Below are 26531 nucleotides of genomic sequence, written 5' to 3'. Positions count from 1 at the left end.
CCGTATGAATAGCGCGTGGGTGGGATTGCATTAGCGATAATTAGCTGAGCCAGGAGAAACTGTACATCTCTTTAGTTGCATACAGATTACATTGCAGGAGAATAATTGTTTTAAATTTGAATTGTTTTATTTAAAAGTAGACATTTTAAACTTTCTTTAGATATGTTTCATGTTTGTTTGATAAGTATTCGCTGAGTTTCAGTTAATTTTTGTGACGTGTTTCAGAAGCATTGACGAGAAATGCTCACGGAGACAGAGACGGCTGAAAGCTCACCCCGTTTATTTATTTTACAAAAGCACAAGGTTTTGTTGTTATTGTGAGTGTACAAAATAAAAAGTACACCCTTTATAGTCTCTAATGATGTCTTACAATTATCTGTATGCCCAAAAATTGAGTATTTTAAGTTGTTTCTGCTGTTATGAGGGAAAAATCCAGCAGGACGCGCCGGCGCGTCCATCGACCCCTTAGGGTTAATGTCACAAATTTGCTTGTTTGTTTGCACAATTTCGTAATCAGTAATCTTAAATATTTCTTGTATTATGTCATACTACATTTTCAAAATCACACAGAGGGGTTATTACTAGCACGCATTCAACAGCGAGAGTGGAGCAGGCTATTTTACTTGTATGAAGTTTTTCGCACCTGTATTCCAATCTACATCTTGATGTAATCCTTTCTCATGATCATGCAGTCTGTTTTCATCAGCTGAATCAGAGACTAAACATTAAAGTGTGAGGAGACTCGTGCTGCGTGCAAGTCATTTGCACATAAGCCGATCAACTATTTAGCCATTTTTGGTGAATCACACCTTCAAAAACCTACAACTTTATTTCCAGGTTTAATTTATATTTTGATTAGACTCAGATTTTTATGTTTTCTCAATCTTTTAATGTAATTTTGAGTGTGACTTGTTAAAGGAGGGTGTACCTGTTGCTGGTTTGGAAATCTCAAGGATTCATAGTGGTGTTTTCCTTATTACATCACGTGGTGTTCTGAAAGCATTAATAAACAAATGAAACATGGAATGTAGGTTGTCATCCGCACAGCCTGACCGAAGCGAAGCGCGATTACGCGAATGTGAATCTCTGCTGGCTCGTGATGCATGAATGACTTGCATCCGCTGCACGAGTCTGTTGGGTATACTGCAGTCTCATCACATTTTAACTTTCCCTAGAAGTGGCTGTCCAGCCAAGATGACTCAAAGGGCACACCGTAGAATGCTCAAGTAAAAAAAAAAAAAAAAAAACCCCGTTGACAGCTAAAGATTGAAGGAATCATTGGAACTGGTTAACATCTGTGTTCATAAGTCTACTATATGGAAAACATTAAAGAGGCATGGTGTCTATGGCAGGACACCACGAAGGAAGCCACTGCTTTCCAACAAAAACATTACTGCGTGCCTGAAGTTTGCCAAAGACCCCCTTGACATTCCACAACGCTACTGGGAAAATGTTTTGTGGACTGATGAAACTAAGGTTGAATTGTTTGGGAAGAACACGCAGCACTATGTATGGTGTAAAAAGGGCACGCGTACAAACATGAAAACATCATCCCAGTGGTGAAGTTCGGTGGAGGGAGCATCATGATTTGGGGCTGGTTTACTGCTTCAGGGCCTGGACCGCTTTCTATCATTGAGTGGAAAAATGAATTCCCAAGTTTATGAAGATATCCTTCAGGATAATGTCAGGGCTGTTGTGCGCCAGCTGAAGCTCAGTATAAGTTGGGTGATACAGTAGGACAATTACCCTAAACAACGAAGTAAATCCACTACAGAATGGCTTAAAAAGAAAATCCACCCTTTGGAGTGGCCTAGTCAGAGCACGGACCTTAACCCAATTGAGATGCTGTGGATGACCTCGAGAGCCTATCTTCCCAGATATCCTAAGAATATAACTGAGCTGAAGCAGTTCTGTAAGGAAGAATGTTCGAAAATTCCTTCTGGACGTTGTGCAGGTCTAATCCACAGCTACCGGAAATGCTTGGTTGAGGTTATTGCTGCCAATGGAGGATCGACCAGTTTTTAAATCCAAGGGTTCACTTACTTTTTCCAAAGCACTGTGAATGTTTAATGGGATGTGTTCAATGAAGACATGAAAGGTTATAATTGTTTGTGTGTTGTAAGCTTAAGTACATTTTTGTTTGTCTACACTTGTGACTTTGAAGATGTGATCCCATTTTATGACCAATTAATGCAGAAAACTAGCTAATTCCAAAGGGTTCACATACTTTTTCTTGTCACTGTATATTACAAGTATAATGAAACATTGCTGTTAAACATGCACTATAAATCTGAAGATTGCCAAGCCTGTGAGAGAATCATTTGAACTGAGGTGAAAATAGAATGACAAGGATGTTTTCAGGATGGAGGTGAAAAGTCGCTATGGTGACGTCTTCACCATGAGACTGCCTTGGTCAGATGGTCATTTTTGCAACATGAATACCAGCAGAACTCCGATGCAAACCGGAGGTGGAATTCAGCTGTTTCTGGAGACTGTGATCTCTTCCTTCTCGCATAATAATGTAATTTTAATAAGTCATTATTTTATGTCCATTTATTTATTTGGTAAGTAGCTATGTAATAAGCAGGAAAATACACTGTCAGCTGGTCATTATCACAAAATGAACCTCTTCAAAGTGATACAAGACCTCTACACTCTGCATTCTGGCTGGCTGACTGTAGATTATCCATTACTTGAAATTCTATGACAGGGATAAAGATGATATTTTGATGAACATGTGAACTTCACTTTAGACTTAACAGCAATATACTCTTGTACATCCACTCCTTTATCAACAAATGAATAATACCCAGCTGGATCATATGATGTTCTCTGCTGCTGTATGGGTAATGCAATCCACTTGACGCTTACCACAGCAGCAATGAAAAACAGCCTACCTAAATGCATCAGGAGCTCTCATACAAGACAACAGAAAGCACTGTTCTGCCCAATTGTCAGCACTAATTACACCACATTTATTAGTCAGTATAGTAGCAGGAACGCTTCCACTGAATATTTCATCATAGTGATGGCCTGATGATGTCATTATTGTGACCTTGAAGTTGCTGGAGGAAGTGCTCATTAATATTCCTCTCAAAACACCGTAGACAGATCTGTACAGAACATCTACAGTATACTACACACACAGTGCAAGAGAAACATGGATTATCAGAAAGCAACTAAACTTTCACAAGCATAAAGCGGTTGATTTTAACTTGTATCATTCTCTGTACTGGAGGTCATTGAGTATTAATTATTGGGATCAATCAGTTGGGAGGTTAACAGTTAAAGGATTTCACCAAAAAAGGAAAATTCTGTCATCATTCTCTCACCCTCATGTTGTTCCAAACCTGTATTCGGCTACTTTCTTTCATAATACAGAAAAAAGCTGCATTGAAAGTGAATGACTCTGAGTCGGTTCTTGTTTTAGTTGATCAAAAATACTTATGAATCAGTCAGACTGGTTACTGAATTAATGTGACTCAAGTTACTGTAAATTCCTTATGATTCCCATCCTTTTCCAGGTGTCTTTTCTCCATTTCCTTATTCTCATGCCTCATAAATAACACATCTGTATGTGAGAATGGCGTAAACCTAAACTGTGCTTTGGCATCCATAGCAATGGTAGAGCAGCATCTCTAATCATTTACTTACCTCAGGCTGTCTCCAACTCCTATGACTTTCTTCTTTGGACCACAAACGAAGATTTTAATGGAGAAATGATGTGAATATATCCATACAATGTACAACCCCAATTCTGAAAAAGTTGGGACAATATGAAAAATGGTAATAAAAACAAAAAGGATTGATTTGTAAATTATATTCACCCTTTGCTCTATTGAAAGCACTACAACTATACATATATAATGTTTTACCCTGTGAATTTCATTATTTTTTGAAAATGTACAGTCATTTCAAATCAGAAGATTGCAAGCAAAGATTGTAATTAACTTCATATGAAAAATAATACAAAACCATATACAAGAATGAAATGGAATTAAAGTACTGATAATTGATAATTTACTGAACAAGAAATCTGTAATTGTCTAAACTACACTTTATTGGCTGAACAAAGTATTTAGCATTTAGTGAACAAACAAATTAAATCTGACTTAAGCCATTTTAATGAGGACAATTATTAAGACAGTTGTGGAAAGAATGCAAAAATGTTACTGCATCATCTTGCCTTTATTTTGTAACTGCTCAACATTTCCTTTTTAACGACATTCTGCTAGCAACCTGATAGAACATACTGAATCATTAAGAATAAACCAGAGACCGTTTAGCCCAAGACAGACCACTTGTATTAAAATAAATGGGTGAAATTGAAACACCCAATATATATTTATAGATGCATGGCAGAGCCAAACACCTTTTAGATACAGACATCGCCTGTCGGTTAACTTGAACGTGCATGCGCATTAGCTGGAAATTTGAAATAAAGAAGCACAATTTATGATACTACTGTTGTCAGATTTGACTGCTGATTAAAAGATAGGAGCTGTTCTTTTATGCCGCTTGCATGCATAGAAAATAGCTGCCCGGGAGCAAGATGGCCGCTGAGTGGACTGACATTTGCATAAATATGTGGCACAAATCTACATTTGTCAGATGAGTGCTGTTATGGCCGTATGTTGTTTGGATACATCAGTTACCCGTTGGCTGTTTTGGCTTAGATAGCAGGTATAAATGAAGTGACACGGAGTGATTTGTGGTTTTGTCCTAAAGGCATCAGCACACATGAGGGGTTCCCATGACACATCATCATGCTCAAATCAAACCTATATAGCTCAACTCATCAATGTTAAAGAATATTATACTGAATACACGTTAACATGCGGAGTGTCTTTGCATTGTCTCCTGTGGTTATAAATCTTATCTTATGATCCTATTAAGTAAAGTTTTCCTTTCAAAGTACTTGATGTATTTGATTCATATTTGAAATCCAGTTCCCCTATTCCCCAACAGTATTTGTGGCATAAAGTTGATTAACACAATTTATTTTTTCTCGTCCCTGCTTTCTTTAAAAAAAAAAAAGCAAATATCGAGGTCCAGTGAGGCACTTATAGTGGAAGTGAATGGGGGCCAATTTTTGAACATTAAAATACTCACTTTTTCAAAAGTATAACCACAAGACATAAAGGATATGCATGTAAACATGATTTAAGTGTGATTAAATCACTTACAAACCTTTTCTTTAAGTTAAAGCCTGTTTTATAACTTTTCCTTGATGTAATGTCAACAAACCCTAAAACGACTGTAAAAAAAAATTATGATTTAAACAACTTTGCAGCTCAAATAATGCATGAGTTATAACAGAAGAATTAATGTAAGTGCTTTTATAAGCTTCACGTTTCTGTTTAAACTCTCCAAAAATTGTCCCCATTGACTTCCATTGTAAGTGCTTACCTGTAACCTCGATTTTTGCTTTTTTCAAAGAAAAGGAGTGAATCTAAATTAATTTTTGTGGTAATCAACATTGACACAAATGCTGTCGATTTAGCTTAACTTGTATTGAACCCAGAATATTCCTTTAATGCACACTTTAAAAAAAAAAGTCACCTTACATCTCACAGCAGATGCACTGGAGGACAGATTATATATTATTTTATATATATATATATATATATATATATATATATATATATATATATTTATTTTTTTTAGATGTTTATAATGGTCATGTTAGATAAGATGGGATCAGGAACGCTATTGCCGACAACTGCATATGCTCTATCATGTTTTTTTACATTTCAATGCAGCATGGGATTCTGAGTTCTGAACCGTTCCACTTTTTTGCACCCGGAGTGACGAATGGAATGGGAGAATGCTCAATGGACTAACTAGTTTATACATTCTTTGTTTGAAGTCAGAAAATGGCTCTGCATCGTTGCATCAAAACATTCAGCTCTGACAGTAATGGCTTTAAACTTATATTTTGTGATATATTTTGAATGTTTGTAACATAAAATAAAGATATTGTGATGTTGAAAAGACTATTTGAGCAGCTGATTCATTATAAAAACTGCTTTAGTCCTTCTTTACTGGTAATCAGCAGCACGAATGCAGATCGCACCGGTTTGATTGTACGTCGGAAATGTTTTTTGACTGTGACATCAGTCTCCACCCTAGTTTGTCCAAATCGCTCTAAACTGCTGTCGTTCGTTTGTGCTGGTTTGTGCCATTGAAATAAACAACTTTTTCCTTCCTTAATATTTAACAAAATAGCTTTTTCTTCAGGGCACAAACAGGAAGATGAAACAGTCCGCTCGCTGTTGAGAGGTGCAGTTCCAAATGATGAAGCGATAAGTCGGGTTTTCAGAGGACGAGAGGTCAATCGGACCATGAAGAGAATAATTCTGATTAAATGGCACTGTGCTCCAGTTAACATGCCTGCGATGACACGCATCATTGGGGACAGCAGCAAGCTCCATTTGCCAGTAGGATTGCCGTGATTGTAAAAGGTTTCAGAGATCGTGAGGGGTGAGCGTTGAAATGACCGACTTGAAAGGGGACCATGGTTTTACTACAATAACCATAAATTAAGCTTGATGTTCATGGTAAAACATAGTCATAATACCTACAGGGAAACCAAAACTATGGTAATAACAATTTTATATAATTCTGCCAAAAAACATGTTTAGTTTTACTATAGTAATACCATGGTTAATTTGTGGTACATGTACCATGGCGTTTAAAACCATGGTTCTTACCACAAAAATGGTTACAGTCGTGAATACTGCAGGTTTACTATTCTGAAACTCTCTCTTCCCTCTCTGTCCTCTAAGGGGCTCTGTAGAAGACATGCAAATGTGCCGCCACAGTGTGGAATCAGTTTTCAGGAATTAATGAGATTCTCTGCTTGTTGCAGAAGGAGGAAGAACCTTTAGTACTCTGATATACTGAATGAAATCTAATGGCCAGACTGTCTTCAGTTATAGCCTATATTCCTATAACTAATTACAAGAGCTTGTTTGAAAAGACTATTACAATGTATCCTAACCAGGCGCAATGTGATAATGCTCTAGCGACAAGCAATTTGTTTGGCCGTACACTAGTCTCAGCCTCTGACAACTGATGCGTACTGAATAAGTGGGAGGTTCTTCGACAGAATAAACTGAAGTGTGAGCCAGACTTTGTGCTAATTCTGTGAAATTAAAATATCATTCACTAATGATTATTTCATAATGGTTTAATGAAAGTAGCCTTTCCTGTAACATGAATGTTTCACAATATATTACACACACCCAGACATATATACATTTACATACACCTTAGCCAAATACATTTAAACTCAGTTTTTTTACAATTCCTGACATTTAATCGTAGAAAACATTCCCTGTCTTAGATCAGTTAGGATCACTACTTTATTTTAAGAATGTGAAATGTCAGAATAATAGTAGAGAGAGTGATTTATTTCAGCTTTTATTTCTTTCATCACATTCCCAGTGGGTCAAAAGTTTACATACACTTTGTCAGTATTTGGTAGCATTGCCTTTAAATTTTTAACTTGGGTCAAACGTTTTGAGTAGCCTTCCACAAGCTTCTCACAATAAGTTGCTGGAGTTTTGGCCCATTCCTTCAGACAGAACTGGTGTAACTGAGTCAGGTTTTTAGGCCTCCTTGCTCACACATGCTTTTTCAGTTCTGCCCACAAATGTTATATCAGATTGAGGTCAGGGCTTTGTGATGGCCACTCCAGTACTTTGACTTTGTTGTCCTTAAGCCATTCCTTCAAATATAACGATGGTCATTATGGCCAAACAGTTCAATTTTTCTTTTATTAGACCAGAGGTAATTTCTCCAAAAAGTAAGATCTTTGTCCCCATGTGCACTTGTAAACTGTAGTCTGACTTTATGTCAGTTTTGGAGCAGTGGCTTCTTTCTTGCTGAGCAGCCTTTCAGGTTATGTCAATATATGACTCGTTTTACTGTGGATATAGATACTTGTCTACCTGTTTCCTCCAGCATCTTCACAAGGTCCTTTGCCGTTGTTCTGGGATTGATTTGCACTTTTCTCACCAAACTACATTCATCTCTAGGAGACAGAATGCATCTCCTTCCTGAGCGGTATGATGGCTGCGTTGTCCATTGGTGTTTATACTTGTTTACTATTGATTGTACAGATGAACATGGTACCTTAAGGCATTTGAAAATTGTTCCCAAGGATGAACCAGACTTGTGGAGGTCCATAAATGTTTTTTTTTCTGAGGTCTTGGCTGATTTCTTTTGATTTTCCCATGATGTCAAGCAAAGACACTAATTTGAAGGTAGGCCTTAAAATACATCCACAGGTACACCTCCAATTCAGTACACCTCCTATCAGAACCTAATTGTCTAAAGTCTTGACATCATTTTCTGGAATTTTCCAAGCTGCTTAAAGGCACAGTTAACTTAGTGTATGTAAACTTCTGACCCACTGGAATTGTGATATAGTCAATTAAAAGTGAAACAATCTGTCTGTAAACAATTGTTGGAAAAATTACTCATGTCATGCACAAAGTAGATGTCCTAAACGACTTGCCAAAACTATAGTTTGCTAATATGAAATCTGTGGAGTGGTTAAAAAATGAGTTTTAATGACTTCAACCTAAATGTATGTAAACTTCTGACTTCAACTGTATCTACACCCATGCATTCAGAAACACACCTACAATATGTCCTATCACTGAAGTACACACACTTATTTAAATTGTGCTTTATTTTAAGTCTCATTCTGTCTTCCACTCTTTCCTTAATCTCAGTATCAGCAGTATTGAGTCTGTTCAATGGAGTTGCTTTAAGTTGTGTGAATACACTGAATATTGATATTGACATACTCGAGGCCCTATTTTAAGAGTGCTGTGTTTTAAGCGCAGTACTATGTAATGCATCATACATGCAAAATCATTGGGCATGGCAAAGGAAGTTTGGAATTTTTATGCAAGCATGTGTTAATCTAGATGGGAGTGGGTTGGCGAAAGCCCATTCATAAAAATGTGTTGTTATAAATGTGCTGTATGCAATACATTAGAAGACAACATAGACCATTTGTGTCTTGTGTTATGTTGTGCAGTGACTGCATCCTTCTAGAATGGGACCAGTCTATAAATGCTAAAATACACACTGTTTCAAAAGTATAGCCACAAGACGTAAACACGTTAACATGATTTTTTTTAGTGATGCACCGAAATGAAAATTCTTGGCCAAACCAAAAATGAAAATGATTATGGGTCATTGACAAATAAGGCTGTCCGAGGTGATAGAAATTAAATATCTTTAAAAATCTAGTTTAAAACATGTCAAGTTCGTAGAAATGTAATCTTTGTAATATATTTGGTTTAATATATTTTTGAAAAAAACAGCATTTTCTACAAAAAAATTATTTAATGACTTTTGTCATTTGGTGTAACCTTCAAGTAAAAGTTATTAAAATATTTTCCTTACATCTTAAATACATGAGAGTATTCACAACTTCATCGTTAATTTAAAAAAAAGGTTTTCAAACATTTTTCAAGGTAATATATATATATATATATATATATATATATATACAGGTGCATCTCAATAAATTAGAATGTCATGGAAAAGTTCATTTATTTCAGTAATTCAACTCAAATTGTGAAACTCGTGTATTAAATAAATTCAATGCACACAGACTGAAGTAGTTTAAGTCTTTGGTTCTTTTAATTGTGATGATTTTGCTCACATTTAACAAAAACCCACCAATTCACTATCTCAACAAATTAGAATACATCATAAGACCAATAAAAAAAAACATTTTTAGTGAATTGTTGGCCTTCTGGAAAGTATGTTCATTTACTGTATATGTACTCAATACTTGGTAGGGGCTCCTTTTGCTTTAATTACTGCCTCATTCCGGCGTGGCAAGAAGGTGATCAGTTTGTGGCGCTGCTGAGGTGGTATGGAAGCCCAGGTTTCTTTGACAGTGGCCTTCAGCTCATCTGCATTTTTTGGTCTCTTGTTTCTCATTTTCCTCTTGACAATACCCCATAGTTTCTCTATGGGGTTCAGGTCTGGTGAGTTTGCTGGCCAGTCAAGCACACCAACACCATGGTCATTTAACCAACTTTTGGTGCTTTTGCCAGTGTGGGCAGGTGCCAAATCCTGCTGGAAAATGAAATCAGCATCTTTAAAAAGCTGGTCAGCAGAAGGAAGCATGAAGTGCTCCAAAATTTCTTGGTAAACGGGTGCAGTGACTTTGGTTTTCAAAAAACACAATGGACCAACACCAGCAGATGACATTGCACCCCAAATCATCATAGACTGTGGAAACTTAACACTGGACTTCAAGCAACTTGTGCTATGAGCTTCTCCACCCTTCCTCCAGACTCTAGGACCTTGGTTTCCAAATGAAATACAAAACTTGCTCTCATCTGAAAAGAGGACTTTGGACCACTGGGCAACAGTCCAGTTTTTCTTCTCCTTAGCCCAGGTAAGACACCTCTGATGTTGTCTGTGGTTCAGGAGTGGCTTAACAAGAGGAATACGACAACTGTAGCCAAATTCCTTGACATGTCTGTGTGTGGTTGATGCCTTGACCCCAGCCTCAGTCTATTCCTTGTGAAGTTCACCCAAATTCTTGAATCGATTTTGCTTGACAATCCTCATAAGGCTGCGGTTCTCTCGGTTGGTTGTGCATCTTTTTCTTCCACACTTTTTCCTTCCACTCAACTTTTTGTTTACATGCTTGGATACAGCACTCTGTGCACAGCCAGCTTCTTTGGCAATGAATGTTTGTGGCTTACCCTCCTTGTGAAGGGTGTCAATGATTGTCTTCTGGACAACTGTCAGATCAGCAGTCTTCCCCATGATTGTGTTGCCTAGTAAACCAAACTGAGAGACCATTTTGAAGGCTCAGGAAACCTTTGCAGGTGTTTTGAGTTGATTAGCTGATTGGCATGTCACCATATTCTAATTTTTTGAGATAGTGAATTGGTGGGTTTTTGTTAAATGTGAGCCAAAATCATCACAATTAAAAGAACCAAAGACTTAAACTACTTCAGTCTGTGTGCATTGAATTTATTTAATACACGAGTTTCACAATTTGAGTTGAATTACTGAAATAAATGAACTTTTCCACGACATTCTAATTTATTGAGATGCACCTGTATATATAGATAGATAGATAGATAGATATAGATATATAGAGATAGATAGAGATTTTATATATATATATATATATATATATATATATATATATATATATATATATATATATATTAGATAGATATATATATATATATATAGAGAGAGAGAGAGATATAGATAGATATTATATATACAGGTGCATCTCAATAAATTAGAATGTCGTGGAAAAGTTCATTTATTTCAGTAATTCAACTCAAATTGTGAAACTCGTGTATTAAATAAATTCAATGCACACAGACTGAAGTAGTTTAAGTCTTTGGTTCTTTTAATTGTGTTGATTTTGGCTCACATTTAACAAAAACCCACCAATTCACTATCTCAAAAAATCAGAATATGGTGACATGCCAATCAGCTAATCAACTCAAAACACCTGCAAAGGTTTCCTGAGCCTTCAAAATGGTCTCTCAGTTTGGTTTACTAGGCAACACAATCATGGGGAAGACTGCTGATCTGACAGTTGTCCAGAAGACAATCATTGACACCCTTCACAAGGAGGGTAAGCCACAAACATTCATTGCCAAAGAAGCTGGCTGTGCACAGAGTGCTGTATCCAAGCATGTAAACAAAAAGTTGAGTGGAAGGAAAAAGTGTGGAAGAAAAAGATGCACAACCAACCGAGAGAACCGCAGCCTTATGAGGATTGTCAAGCAAAATCGATTCAAGAATTTGGGTGAACTTCACAAGGAATAGACTGAGGCTGGGGTCAAGGCATCAACCACACACAGACATGTCAAGGAATTTGGCTACAGTTGTCGTATTCCTCTTGTTAAGCCACTCCTGAACCACAGACAACATCAGAGGTGTCTTACCTGGGCTAAGGAGAAGAAAAACTGGACTGTTGCCCAGTGGTCCAAAGTCCTCTTTTCAGATGAGAGCAAGTTTTGTATTTCATTTGGAAACCAAGGTCCTAGAGTCTGGAGGAAGGGTGGAGAAGCTCATAGCTCAAGTTGCTTGAAGTCCAGTGTTAAGTTTCCACAGTCTATGATGATTTGGGATGCAATGTCATCTGCTGATGTTGGTCCATTGTGTTTTTTGAAAACCAAAGTCACTGCACCCGTTTACCAAGAACTTTTGGAGCACTTCATGCTTCCTTCTGCTGACCAGCTTTTTAAAGATGCTGATTTCATTTTCCAGCAGGATTTGGCACCTGCCCACACTGCCAAAAGCACCAAAAGTTGGTTAAATGACCATGGTGTTGGTGTGCTTGACTGGCCAGCAAACTCACCAGACCTGAACCCCATAGAGAATCTATGGGGTATTGTCAAGAGGAAAATGAGAAACAAGAGACCAAAAAATGCAGATGAACGGAAGGCCACTGTCAAAGAAACCTGGGCTTCCATACCACCTCAGCAGTGCCACAAACTGATCACCTCCATGCCACGCCGAATTGAGGCAGTAATTAAAGCAAAAGGAGCCCCTACCAAGTATTGAGTACATATACAGTAAATGAACATACTTTCCAGAAGGCCAACAATTCACTAAAAATGTTTTTTTTATTGGTCTTATGATGTATTCTAATTTTTTGAGATAGTGAATTGGTGGGTTTTTGTTAAATGTGAGCCAAAATCATCACAATTAAAAGAACCAAAGACTTAAACTACTTCAGTCTGTGTGCATTGAATTTATTTAATACACGAGTTTCACAATTTGAGTTGAATTACTGAAATAAATGAACTTTTCCACGACATTCTAATTTATTGAGATGCACCTGTATATATATATATATATATATATATAGAGAGAGAGAGAGAGAGAGAGAGAGAGAGAGAGATAGACAGACATGGATATATATAGATAGATAGATATAGATACATATAATTTCTTTTTTTTTTTTTTTTTTTTTTTTGGAGACAAGAATATGAAGATGTATTCTTAGGGTGATGACCTGAACAAAATGTGTCTTAAAATAAAAATAAAACTACAATATTTTTAAAAAATGTTACACTCAGTCTTGACGGTCTAAATGGGTCTTCTCTGTTTTGTGGTTTTTGTCAAATTAAACAACAAAATGGCTACCTACATGTTGGTTACACCAAGTGACTGATTTGGTAAACAAAAGTTTTTAAAATATTAACAGTAATTTAAAAAAAAAATTTGTCTGCTTTTTTTCTGCGCTACTGAATTTCAGCTTCCACTCTTTGGATGGTTACAACACATGAATGAAAAAATACCAAAATGACTGAACTCAGAAATTGAAAACATGTTCATCATAGAAGAGGTATGTTTAAGTTTTGTGTGTGTGTGTGTGTGAGAATTGCATTTTTTTTAAATGTATTTCAGAATAATTTTATAGGTGTGGACAAAAAAAATGAGCATCACATGATTGACCCTTATATTGAATTAGACATTGTTTGGAATAATTAAACAAATTCTGAATGTATAATGTAAGCCCTGATTGTTGAGGGGTCACCACTAAACAATATAATAATTATATTGCACTGAAAACCAAGAGATTGATCGGTTCATCACTTTTGGAGATGTATGTGGACTTAGAAACTAAGAAATGCAAATACTAGCTGAATTTGTGATTTACATTTGAATTTTTACCACAGTATGCTTCCATTAACTTCAGTGAGTTTTCTGTGCTGTTGTGCTTGTTCATGTGGATTTCACTGCGACAGTCTCACAACACACACACATACAGAAATGCACGTCTGTAATTATGACCTGGTTACCATCAATTTATAATCAAGTATCAGCCGCCATTTACATGAAATGTAATTAAACCAGGATCTGTTCACATAAACTCTGCTTTTTCTGCGTGTCAGTGTTTCTGTTACCGGATTTTAAAGTAATGGTTTCTGTTTGCATTTTCGGGCAAGATTTTCTGCCTTTTTTCTGTTTCAGCGACCGAAATTTTGGTGCATCACTAATGATTTTGTGTGATTAAATCACTTGCGTATCACTTGATATTAGATATTCTCCTCACACACGCTCCCACTTCTCTTTATCTAGAAGACGTTTTTATACTCATTCATTGACAGAATCAATAAACACTCTGTGCTCTTTTCTTATCTACACTGCACTTCAGCACTGAGCACAGCTGCTGCACTCAACATGATCAAAGACTCACTGACACACACTCTGGAGAATCTTTTACTTTACATGCAGTATTATGAAGTACTAATATCAGCTCTGCTCCATTTGATAGTGTTTGTTTGGTTATATTTATTTTTGTAGCATTTCATTATTGGCTTTTCATTAAGAGTAGTTGAGCCCTATTGATAACTATAGAAATATTTAACATATGACAAATGGTGTGTTGTTATTTTTAAAATGATGTCAGCTTGGCAGTTTTGTGAAAATATCCTCACAAATAAAATATTTCCTCTTTCAAGACAGAGTTACAAAAAGCCTTTCAGGAAATGTCTTTGTTAAACAATGTGAATGCTGTACAGATTTTGGGATTCACTGCTGTGATTTTTGCATTTAAACATTGCTTTGAAGTTCATAGACCTTTTATCCTCACTAATGTTGTGTGCTCAGTTTAATGAACAAAATGCATTAATAAAAATGGAAAACAAAAAAGATATAAAATTAACAGCAACAATATTTATCAACTGGAGCTTACATAGAAACCAATACTGATGCCATGAGGGTAATACACAGAGATAAACTCTGAGTCTACATAAAGGTTCATCATATTTTTATAATTTCACATGTTATTGTTCAGAAAAACAAGTGGTGAAAGTTTGCTTTTTATAAAATGGGCTCTGCCGGTGTTCAGAGATTTAACACACACACACACACATACTGGTCTGATAAGCTTCAGATTTCCTCCTATCTTTCTCCCATAAAAGCAGATCCTCGTCAGTTGGTTTGCATGACAACAAGAACCGAATACAAATAGATTTAAATTCAATAAGAATCAAAATATTACAAGTATTGCCTAGCAACTTGGAGACTTCTGTGTGATCATGTTGTCAAGTCAACATGAAATGTTATTTGCAACCTGTTTTACTTCCGTAATGCAACCTATTTCACAGTGAAACAAGATATTCAACAAGGAATTGTTAGGATATGAAAAGAGTCTCAATATGATAGGTGGTTGAAAAATGAGAGTGGTTATGATGTTAGCTGACAAGGAAAATCATATAAGTGGTGGATCAAGGTTTTAAAGAAAGATTATGAAGACAAAAAAAAAAAATTCTTTGGAATAACATGCATGAATGAATCATTCATTCGCAATAAGACCAGGAACGTTAAAATTGAAGTCGACAAAACAGCAAACTTAAAACAGGAATTAAAAAAACACAACAAAAAAACATTTATTTGTTAGGCTATCATCAGCTACAATAGTATACAAGTTATGGCCATTTAAAAGCCAAACAGTGTCATACGTACTGTCATCTGTGACTGTCAGTGTTCACTTTGTATTAATTATATACTGCTAATAAACAATGCATGTGTTAAAGACAGAAAATAACAACAATGTGTGTTTACAACTTGTGACTGAGACATGTTGAAAATTTTCTGACATTTTTTGCTATTACAAGAGCTTACTAGAATTATCGCAATGAGCTCGCACCAATATTTTCTCCGTGGCTGGCTTGGCTGTGCATATATACAGTTCATAGACTGGTGTTGTTACATTTTTATATTTTAGTATTGGTATACCAACTATGGATGGGTCATAATGGTTGGTCATCTAATAACTGACTAGTCAATTAGCGAGGTTGACTAGTTAAAATGTTTCTGTCCTTCTGTTTAGTTTAGTTTTTATATGTTTAGTGGTGTTGCTTTAAGTAGCATGCTGACAGCTGGTAGACAGTTTGCATAGTGTAGTTGGATCTTTAAAGTCATCCCCTATAAAGCACTGCAGCTATAGCCAGACACATGCAGAGGGACATCTCTGGTTTTGAATGTCTTATGTAAATGCCTTCCTAAGAAAAACATTTGATCGTGGGCAGGTGAACCAGAAACCAACCTAATTATTCAGGGCATCCAGTGCGTTTCCACTATCAGGCCAGGTAAGGGCGTGCTAGTGCGTGCATTCCCAATGTCACTCCTGGGGCTTCATCGTGCCTACCCTGGGCTTTTTCGGGGCCAGTGGCCTCTGGCCTGCCGATTACCCTTGGGCCAAAGAAGATCAACTGGGGACTGAGGAGGTGGTAGTTTACTCAGTTTAGCTGAGTCAGGCCAGAGGTTTCAGCACCAAGATAGTCCTTTTCCAGTGTTTCATATCTAGCTACCAGCTTACATAAACAGAGAATCGTCAGTATTGGTCAGTAGACGAAATCAGGGCTCTTCTGAATTATTGGGCTGATGAAAATGTGCAACGTCAGATCGACTACATCTGCCGAACAAGTCAAATTGTGTATCCTGCGCTCAACGGTACAGGTTTGGGAAAATGTTTTAATAAATTGCAGGCTCAGTACAAATCCATGTTTATTTCGAGGTCAAGCTAGTCTCCAGAGACTGATACATCAGCTTGAGTTTTGAAATGGGTATGGTGTGTGGTGTTGGCATCAGGGCGGTGTATTAAGGGCAGGTTTTGGGGCAACTCTGCAGGGCTATTGGCCTGATGGTGGGAATGCAGATCGATTTTGGTCTCTGCTCGAGGCTGTTGGCCCCAGCTGACCAGTTGATTGCCCTGGCTCACACTGGCCCGATGGTGGAAAAGCGGCTAATCAGGCTACTCGCCGACTAGTCTGTTTTTTTATTTTTATTTATTTATTTATTTTTTTAATCTGTTTTGCTCATCCCTTGTACAAAGAGTTTTTTGGCATTCCTCGTCTATGCAGTGTCTTACATCAGCTTCCCTGATGAAACCTGTGGACATGCTATGAATTCATTGAATAGTTTGATTCATTATATATTTATAAACTTTATTCTGTCATGTGCTGACAGCACTGGCAAACACAACACAGCAAGACAACTCCTTAATACATCAAATTGACACAACACTTCACCATCGTATCATTACAGACTTCTTAAACATGTATGTTTGTGTGTTGAATGTAGATAAAGAGCATGAGCTCTGTACAGCATGTCTTTCAGTGTATGTGTGTGTGTAAATTAATATGAAACATCTTGGCACTTTCATGACTTTAAATCACTTCCTTTCTTAGGCGTTGATGCAGGACTGTTGACAGAGAAATTCGACCTGCATGTCATCCTACTTAAAGGAATAGTTCACTCAAAAATTAAAATCCTGTCATCATTTACTCAACCAATCATTGTTAATCACGTTTCAGACCCGTATGACTTTCCTAGCACCAGCTCCAGCATAACTCTTAAATCTCATTTGCACTGTTACATATTCTAACTAAGTGCGTTTCTGTTACAAGACAAAAAGGAATGTCGTTTGGCGTCATTGACATCAAACCTGGTACAACGCATCTTGACATACCAAATTAAAAAATGCAATTTGAGAGTTATGGCGTTGGGGATGATTATTATTAAATAATTAATTAAATTTGCATATGTTCCTTACACAAAACTATCATATGACTTAAGAAGGCTTAGAATATAGCATAAAAGTACCCTTAAAAATTGATTACTTAAGATAATTTTTATGACATTTTTTGGGAGCTCGACTGCATGTGGTCACTGTGAATGGAAAAGAGCAGTGTAAACATTCTTTGAAAATATGTATAATTTAAAATATCTGAATAAATGACTACAGAATTTTCATTTTTGGGTGAACCATCCCTTTAAGGTGTAATACAGTAATGAGAAATACAGTGAACAGTTTCATACATTATAGAGCTATAGATCAAAGCAGCTGTGAATTTCATCATTTGACTTGAAGCAGCTTTCAAATTTCAAAGTCCAGTGTTCTGTAGTTATCGTGGAATAGAAGCACTTCTTACAACTCACAAATTGAATTGAAAATACTTTATTATTCCCCACAGGGAAATGTATTTTGTTGCAGTAGCAACATATGTAGAGTACAGGTGTTATACAAATACTGCAGTGAAACATTTGTCACACAAAAAATTTAGAATAAATATTTAGAAATAAGTAATAAATAACCTTAAAAAAGTTTTAAAATACAGATATCTGAGTCGCAATAAAAGGGAGCAAACATTACGATTGTTTAGGTTTATTGTATTGCATTTTGTCTGCTCACACATTGCTCTGAAGCATTGTGCTCAATCTTTTTTTCCCCCCAAAACATGTGAAAAATATACACTCAAAATATACATTCTTGGCATTAGAATATTTACACAGTATTGTGAGGTAAAATACTGTAAACTTTAAAATGTTAATTTGTTTTTCCCCACCAACTATAGTTTCCATAGTTTTGTGAGCTGATATATACAACAGCTGAATAACACCCTCAATGTCAACAAGAGTTTTGTCCATTGTTCGTCTGAGCAGGTTTGAAGATCAAAGTCTAAAATGTAGGCTAATTTATCATGAATTGTTGACACAATAATTAAATGAGCTCTGGTTAATATGTTCTCTCACTTTCAGAGGTCTAGTTCAAACTCTTTATTTGAGCTGACGTCTATGACAGCATGTGTAACAGATACTGTTTCTCCTCAGAGCTCATAGATCACATTATCATGTTCATGACCTTGTACAGAGCATGTGTATGTGTCATTTTAGGACAAATTACTGTATAAATTGAGCCATCAACACATACTGAAGAAAGAGACCCTGCATAAACCTCATCAGTGTGATTAATACTGCTGTCAAATGACATCTGTCAAATCTGAAATACTCAAAAACAAGCATAACAACGTATGTTAAATAGTTGCTAATTTGTGTAGTGGCGGTAGCTTTAGCACCACAGACTGTATTGGGAATGGGACCTGTACCGATTTCTTTTCTGTCTTCCTGTTTACCTCCTCGGACAGTTCACTGAGTTACATGCGAGTTGTGTACGCAACTATAACTGGATTAACTGTCCATTCTGTTAAAAGAGTGAAACAGAAAGAAACCATTTGGAGTGTAGATTGGAGAGACAACATAAACACGACAGCAGAAAATGTGAAATCCAGCCCAGTGTATTTATCTTCATTCTGTTTGTGTAGTTACTGTAAGTCTCTGTCTGTACTCATGTTATTTTCTGTTTTGATCAAAATAAAAAACCGAGACTCTCATTGTCAGTCTCATAAACACAGATGAGAATGAGAATTGCACAACCGTCTATCTTTTCTAGTGTTTTGTGAACACTTTTGTTTAGGCCTCAGAGGTGAAATGAAAGAGAAATCATTACAAATTTGTATAAAGAATAGATTATGAATAAACAGCCATGAAGGATTATTAGATGAGTGATAAAGAAGAAATTGGTATGTAAAAGTCACTGCCATTAAATCCTCTAAAATCCAAGGGTATATACAGTGTTTAAAGCCACATACAACCTGCAAAGTTAAAAACACTTCTTGTAGTGCAGTGGATCAATAGACAGTTAGTAGGCAGTCATTGGCTGTTGTTCGGGACACATCATTGTTTACACTTCAAATACTCTGTGGTCACATGCTATCTCTGAATGTGGTTTGAGTGATCCAGTCACAAAATTTTTCATGTGCCCTGCTTAAAAGACCAGTAAAGCTAGTCACAAGCATACACCGATCAGCCACAACATTAAAATCACCTGCCTAATATTGTGTAGGTCCCCCTTGTGCCACCAAAACAGCGCCAACCCGCATCTCAGAATAGCATTCTGAGATTATATTCTTCTCACCACAATTGTACAGAGCAGTTATCTGAGTTATCGTAGACTTTATCAGTTCAAACCAGTCTGGCCATTCTCTGTAGACCTCTCTCATCAACAAGGCATTTCCGTCCACAGAACTGCCCCTCACTGGATGTTTTTTGTTTTTAGCACCATTCGGAGTAAATTCTAGAGACTGTTGTGTGTGAAAATCCAGCCCAATAATTAGGCAGGTGGTTTTAATGTTGTGGCTGATTGGTGTATGTTTGTTTTTTTGTTGTTTTTTTTTTTTATGCTGGTATGATGTTTCCCCACCAGGCTTTTTAACGAGCTTAACCAGCAAGGTCAACCGAAGGAGAAAGAAAGGAGATGCTAGTTGGCCAGCTAAGATATGCTGGTGAACATCTTGGATATGCTAGCCCACCAGCTCTAATAAACATAAACCATCATGGAAATTCATATAAGACCATGTTGAGATTATCTCCACAGGATGAGCTTTCTGAAATTAGTTTCTCCTCTAGTCTAAATCCACAGTCCCAGTGGTCATCATGGTTGAATTCTCTGAAGAGCAATCTCCTTATTCAAACAAATAGCAGGGTCCAAGCACTCAATAAAGAAAACCCCAACTCACAAGTTCCTCTAGTCATTAGTTAATTCAATGAAAGTTTATGTGGTGAAAATAAGCCTGTAAATGATAATAATAATAAAAGCCTCTATTCCCATCTCCAGCATTCCGGTCAGTGATGTTTTAGATAAAGACATCGAGATGTTTGGAAGATCAGTTTATGTGAGGTAGTTTTTGATGCAGTGTGCTCATTTGTTTGAAAGGGAGCAAATCACAACAGCTATGTTCCAACATCTAGTGGAAAGCAGAGGTGTAACAAAATACAAATACTTTTACTCTTATATACTGTATTTCTCTAGACGCTATTGTTATTTTTGTGACTGAATCAAATCATTTTGCAAATACTTTTGTGAATAACTCATCTGTGCTATGCATGATTAGAATTAAATGTTTCTTTTTGGTTTGTTTTTGATTAAGTGACTAAAGAACAGAAAGGTTAGTAAAAGAGACATCATGTAATGACAAATGCGTGGATCTCGTCTTTGGACACACATGGAACGATTCATACAAAACTTTTTCTCTCAATACGCAGTGAAAGGATTTCGCTGCTGAAGACTTCACCACTAGGCTACACAATCACTGGTGAGTGAAATCTAAACATTTACCAGCCAGTAGCTAATCGCAGATATTTTTAATTGATTAGTGTAAAATTGAGTTGCAAATGCCAGCCATGTTCTCTCATTGTAGAAGAGGGTTGCAAATAGAGTAAAAGATCGATCTTGGGATTTAAGAATCGATATCAAGATCGTTCAAATGAAGATTGCGATGTACTGGAAAATCAATATTTTACCCAGTCCTCCAATGTGTTGTGGACCATTTTAGCAGTCATAAACAGTATAAAGATTGTTTCAGTTGTGTTGTGGCTAATTCCTTCAATGTCAATCGACAGGTACAATGATTGGATACTTTATACAACACTGGTGGAAAGCTGAACGAGAAGAGTGGAAGCTGTTATAGCAAGAAAGGGACCAGCTCTCTATTAATGCCAATGGTTTTAAATTAAATGTTCAACAAGCACATGGGTGTGGTGTTTGGCTGTCTACAATCATTTAGCCATGTAGTGTTTATGCACAACTTTGATAAATCACTTCTCTTACTCCTCCACATATTTACACAGTTATACATTCCTCTTCTTCTGTACATGCAGTGTCACATGACTGGATTTGTACATGTTGTTAGGCAGGTTTTCTGTAGTACAGAGGGTTTACTGTGTTCCACCTCTGATTCAGAATCACTCCTGCTTGCTTTGCCTTCACTTGCAAATATAATATAAATTACAGAATCGTGTTTTTCACGGTCGGTCCTGAATCAGGTTTTTGCACCGCTAACAGTAGCTGCTTTGTGCTGCATGCAAACATGCCAGACCGCACGATCCGGCTCTCTGATGACTGCAGCATTTATAAACGGACCGTTGGAGTCGAGTGCCAACTTTCCATTTATGTTCTGTTAGGAGACGAAAAGATCGGCAGCTCACAGGCATTCAGTGGCAGGTACTGAGAGATGAATATTAAATGTGAGAAGTCATAAGAGCTTATAGCTTTGTTTTTAAATGTTTTTTTAATTCGGTGTCTGTAAATAAAAATGCCTCAGCCTAAATGAAATAAGCAATTAAGCAAGTCAACATGAAACAGCATTCTCAACCCATTTTACTTCCATATTGTGACATTTCAAACAGGACATTCAACAAGAAATAACTGTAGGGAAGGATTCCCCTCAGGAATTAATTGGATGGTGAAAAGTGGTCTGCATGTGACATGTTTTAAAAACAAGAGCTCATCATCATTGATGATGTCATCTGAAAAAAAATAAAAATAAATAAAATGATTACATTTTAATGAAAGATTATGAAGACATTTAACATGCACCAATAAATAGTTCCCAATAGAAACAGGAATGTGCATTAAGAATGGAAATACAGATAAAAACAAAAATAATATAAAAAAAAAATCTAATATTTCATTCATTTTTTTACAAGCTTAGTTTGATTGGTCACATCTGGAACGCTGGTGTGAACACAGTGGAATTACACCACAGCCAAGAAATTACTCCAACATGACATCAGTCTCTGGTGGAGCAACACAACATCAATAGCTGGCAGCCAAAGACACTTGCATGAGAGAGACAGATCAGAATAAATTTAAAGGATTACTGTTAGACATTAAAACAGACAAGAACACTGTAATGAATGCAGTTATTGTTCTGCTACTGTTCTAGATGCTGTATATCATATACAATGATGAGTCGAGTCAATGGGTCTAACATAAGGATTTATAATTGTAATACAGACCAATGAGGGGAAAATAATCATTAATTTGACTTCAGACTGTGTTTCAGTGTGTTTCAGACATGTAACGGGTGTGTCGGTTGTTCTGTTGTAACAAAGGTGTTCGTTTCACCAAGTTCCACTTTTGCAGAACAGGAATGGAGAAACTTCATAGAGAAGTTATGAAAGACCTTTAACCTCCAAATATATAAACAGTCTTAACTAAAGACAAATATATCCTTCGGTTTTGGAGATATTTAGAGGTACTACTTGTCGATGTGTTTGTGTGTGCACATTTGTGTGTGGATGCTTTATGCATTGACGCAGTTGAGATGTTCAATCTTGTCTGGTGCTGATGCATTACACACATTCAGTTTGCACAGCTGTACTCGTTTTTCACAACACCCCTCTCTCTCTCTCTCTCTCTCTCTCTCTCTCTCTCTCTCTCTCTCTCTAACTACTCTCTCTCTCAGATGTTATGAGTTAACATGGACTTTCTGTCTCTGTTTTAGCCACTAAATTTCCATCCATTTAACTTAGCTAGAACACTTTCGTGCAGTATTTCCAGCTTTCCAGTACATATCTCATACCATACACAAACACAAAGCTGACTCAATAAAATGCAATACCACACTGCACTTAAAACAGGATGCAATTCCTTAGTGCCATCTTGAGCATTTTAAAATGTAGTACAGTGAGCATTGTATGAGTGAGATACAATGCCATTTCACTTCTAACATCCACTTCGAATCCTACCAGATGTTAAAGGAATAGACCCAAAAATGAACATTGTTAATATTTACTCACCTTCATGTTGTTCCAAACTTGAATGTGATTATTTTTTCAATGAAATGGAAATGGAGAATTTTTGAAGAATCTTTTCGCAGCTTCTTTCTGTACAACATGAGTTCGTGGTGTCCGTCAAGCTCCAGAAAGTCAAAGAGTAGTCCATATGATTTGTGCACAACATTCCAAGTCCAACTCTGAGGTCTGTTCCTCGCACAAAGCTATCGTATGGCTTGGAAGCCTTGGAATCTAGGCCAAGTTTTATGAACTATACTTAAGATGCGTATTAGTGTGGGCGTGACCTAAAATTCTTAACTTTCATTTTGTTTTCTTCTTTCTCTGTGCAGATGCAGCAGCTATTCTATGAGAACTATGAGCACAACAAGAAAGGTTTCATCCAGGAGCTGCACAGCAGCAAGATCCACAATGCCATCACGCTGCACCCCAACAAACGTCCAGCCTACCAGTACCGACTCCACAGTTACCTGCTTAGCCGTAAGATCTCTGAGCTGCGATACCGCACTGTTCAGCTTCACCGTGAAGGCGTCACCATGAGTCGCCTCGGCAACGTTGAAGTGCATTGGGATTACCAGATGCTGGGGGCACCACCTTCCTACACGCGCTACCGGCCCACCAAGCGTGGAGACGTCATCGAGTGGGACTTCATGACCGGCAGGCACTTGTATTCCACCAGTGAAAAGCAAATGCCTCGTCAGGGCCTTGGAAACCTGGTCCGCACGGCACTGGAGGACACGGTGCTTCAAGTGATGGAGATGATCAACGAGAACTCCAAAGCTCGCGGACGCGTCATCGACTTCAAGGAGATCCAGTATGGCTATAGACGGGTGGATCCGCTTCACGGTGCCGAATACATCCTAGATCTTTTGCTGCTTTACAAGAAGCACAAGGGCAGGAAAGTCACAGTTCCTGTCCGGAGACACGCATACCTACAGCAGTCCTTCAGTCGGCCGTTCTTCAGCGAGGCAGAGGAATTGGACGTTGAAAAACTAGAGGAAGCCATCAATAGTGACTCTAGTTCGCTCTCCTTCCTCTCCAGCTCGCTCAAGATCTTCTCTTCCTTCCAGATCTCAGATTCCACGAAAGAGATGCAAAGTCCAAAAAAGGTTCACTTCCTTGTACCACTCACTGGCCGCTACGGAATCTTTGTGCGTTTCATGGAAAATTTTGAGAGAGTCTGCCTTATTCCCAACCAAAATGTCAAGCTAACCATAATCCTGGTCGATAATGATACCAATCAGGACAAGGAGAGACACCTGGAGTTGATAAAGGAATACCACTACAAATACCCTAAAGCAGACCTGTCCATCATACCTATGACGGGAGAATTCTCTCGTGGCTTTGCCCTTGAGATGGGCTCTTCCCAATTGAGAAACAACTCATTGCTGTTCTTCTGCGATGTGGACCTGGTTTTCAATTCTGATGCTCTCCAGAGGTGTCGAGACAATGCCATTGAAGGAAGTCAGGCGTATTTTCCTGTCATCTTTAGTCAGTATGATCCCAAAATTGTTTATGCTGGTGACCCTCCAGAAGACAGCAGCTTTGTTTTTACCAGGAAGAGTGGGTTCTGGCGGGATTATGGATTTGGTATCACCTGCATATACAAAAGTGATTTGCTCAAAGCTGGAGGTTTTGACACATCAATCCAAGGCTGGGGTTTGGAGGATGTCGATTTGTTCACAAAAGTCATTAACTCTGGTTTGAAAGTGTTCCGCTCTCAAGAAGCAGGTATTGTGCATATTTATCACCCTGTCCTCTGCGACACTCATTTAGAGCCCAGGCAGTACAAAATGTGCCTCGGATCCAAAGCGAGCACTTACGCATCCACAATGCAATTAGCAGAATTGTGGTTGTTGAAACATTTAGAAGTTGGGTTTAACAGGACCTCTTCCTGACGTTCCAACAAATCCATCGGCATCACTAGACTTAACCTCAGTTCTGCATGAGTGCAAACATCAAAAGGTTGACTGTATGTTTGCATGTTTGTAGCTGGTATGGTTGAATGTAAGTCCATATACATTTATCTCATTTTTTTCAAGGTACACTCCGATTCCTTTGGTGCAACATCTTTCAGTGGTTTCTCTTTGCCATGTAATCTGTAACCAAAGGATATTTATTGTACAGGTCTGAACAGAAGGTCACTCTGGGGGAAGGTTTAATGTTTGCCATCTTGCAAACTGTTCATATCCTCAGGAGCTCTTCTCACGTGAATACCACACATGAACGTTTTTAATATGGTCCTCTTAATGACTCAAGGAGAAACAAGCTCTGTTCCAAAACCTAGTGTGAGCTGCTAATCTAAATAGCTTTTTAAGTATCATAGATGCGATTCCAAAGTGCAGGATGTTCCAAAAGATATCTCTAAACTAAAACCATTTCATTCTCATGCAGCATCCATGTATACTGTGCAATGAAGGCAATCCCAGAATGCATCATCCCAGTCTGAAAATGAGATTTTGATTATAAATATATTTAATTCAGTATTGAATTGAAAAACTATCAATACTAAATAGTTCAGCCTAATTAAAAAGGACTTCTTTACCCAAAATTTCTATGTGATATGTATATTTATATTTTAGAGTATCACAATGTTAACTTTAGCAACGATGCTAACATCAATGCTAGAGTGTCCCAAATCAGTCACTAATGAGGCTCCATGATGGTATGGACAGTATGGTATGGTTTTGGAACAGAAATATGGTGTTGTCTATATGTGATTAAATGGACTCAAGCTATCCAGTCTTGCAATGTTAATAATAATAATAATAATAATAATAATAAAGATGTTCATGACAATAATAATAATGTAAAGAAAGTACCACAAATGTGCTTTAAATATTCCCGTTGGGGAAAGTGACTGAAGACATATAGATTTCTCTTATTAATACAAAGATAAAGATTACTTTATTGCAGTATTTTTTATTTTTTATTCTCCATTTTCTACTTAGTTGCTCATGATATTTTGGTACTGGTTACCCATGTTTTTTCTTTTACCCATGTGCTTCAATGTACAACATACATTTTGTTTGACTTTTAGTATGTGGCGTTTATGATTTTTTTCATTTGCTTGTGAGAATTAC

General features: G+C 37.2%; 1 protein-coding gene across 1 annotated transcript in view; it reads left to right on the top strand.

The window, feature by feature from the left end:
- The window catches only part of LOC127433367 (chondroitin sulfate synthase 3-like), a 94239-nt gene extending 68192 nt beyond the window's left edge, over positions 1–26047 (top strand). The window contains exon 3 of the mRNA XM_051685213.1: positions 23781–26047. Within this exon, the coding sequence (XP_051541173.1) occupies positions 23781–25346 (1566 nt within the window). The 3' untranslated portion in view covers positions 25347–26047. The remainder of the gene's footprint in view (positions 1–23780) is intronic.
- The last annotated feature ends 484 nt before the right edge of the window (positions 26048–26531 follow it).

This window comes from Myxocyprinus asiaticus, chromosome 43, assembly GCF_019703515.2.
Source record: "Myxocyprinus asiaticus isolate MX2 ecotype Aquarium Trade chromosome 43, UBuf_Myxa_2, whole genome shotgun sequence".
In the NCBI taxonomy this organism is placed as follows: Eukaryota; Metazoa; Chordata; class Actinopteri; order Cypriniformes; family Catostomidae; genus Myxocyprinus; species Myxocyprinus asiaticus.
The sequence above is the reverse complement of the archived record's forward strand: the minus strand, read 5'-3'. Positions and strand labels throughout refer to the sequence as shown.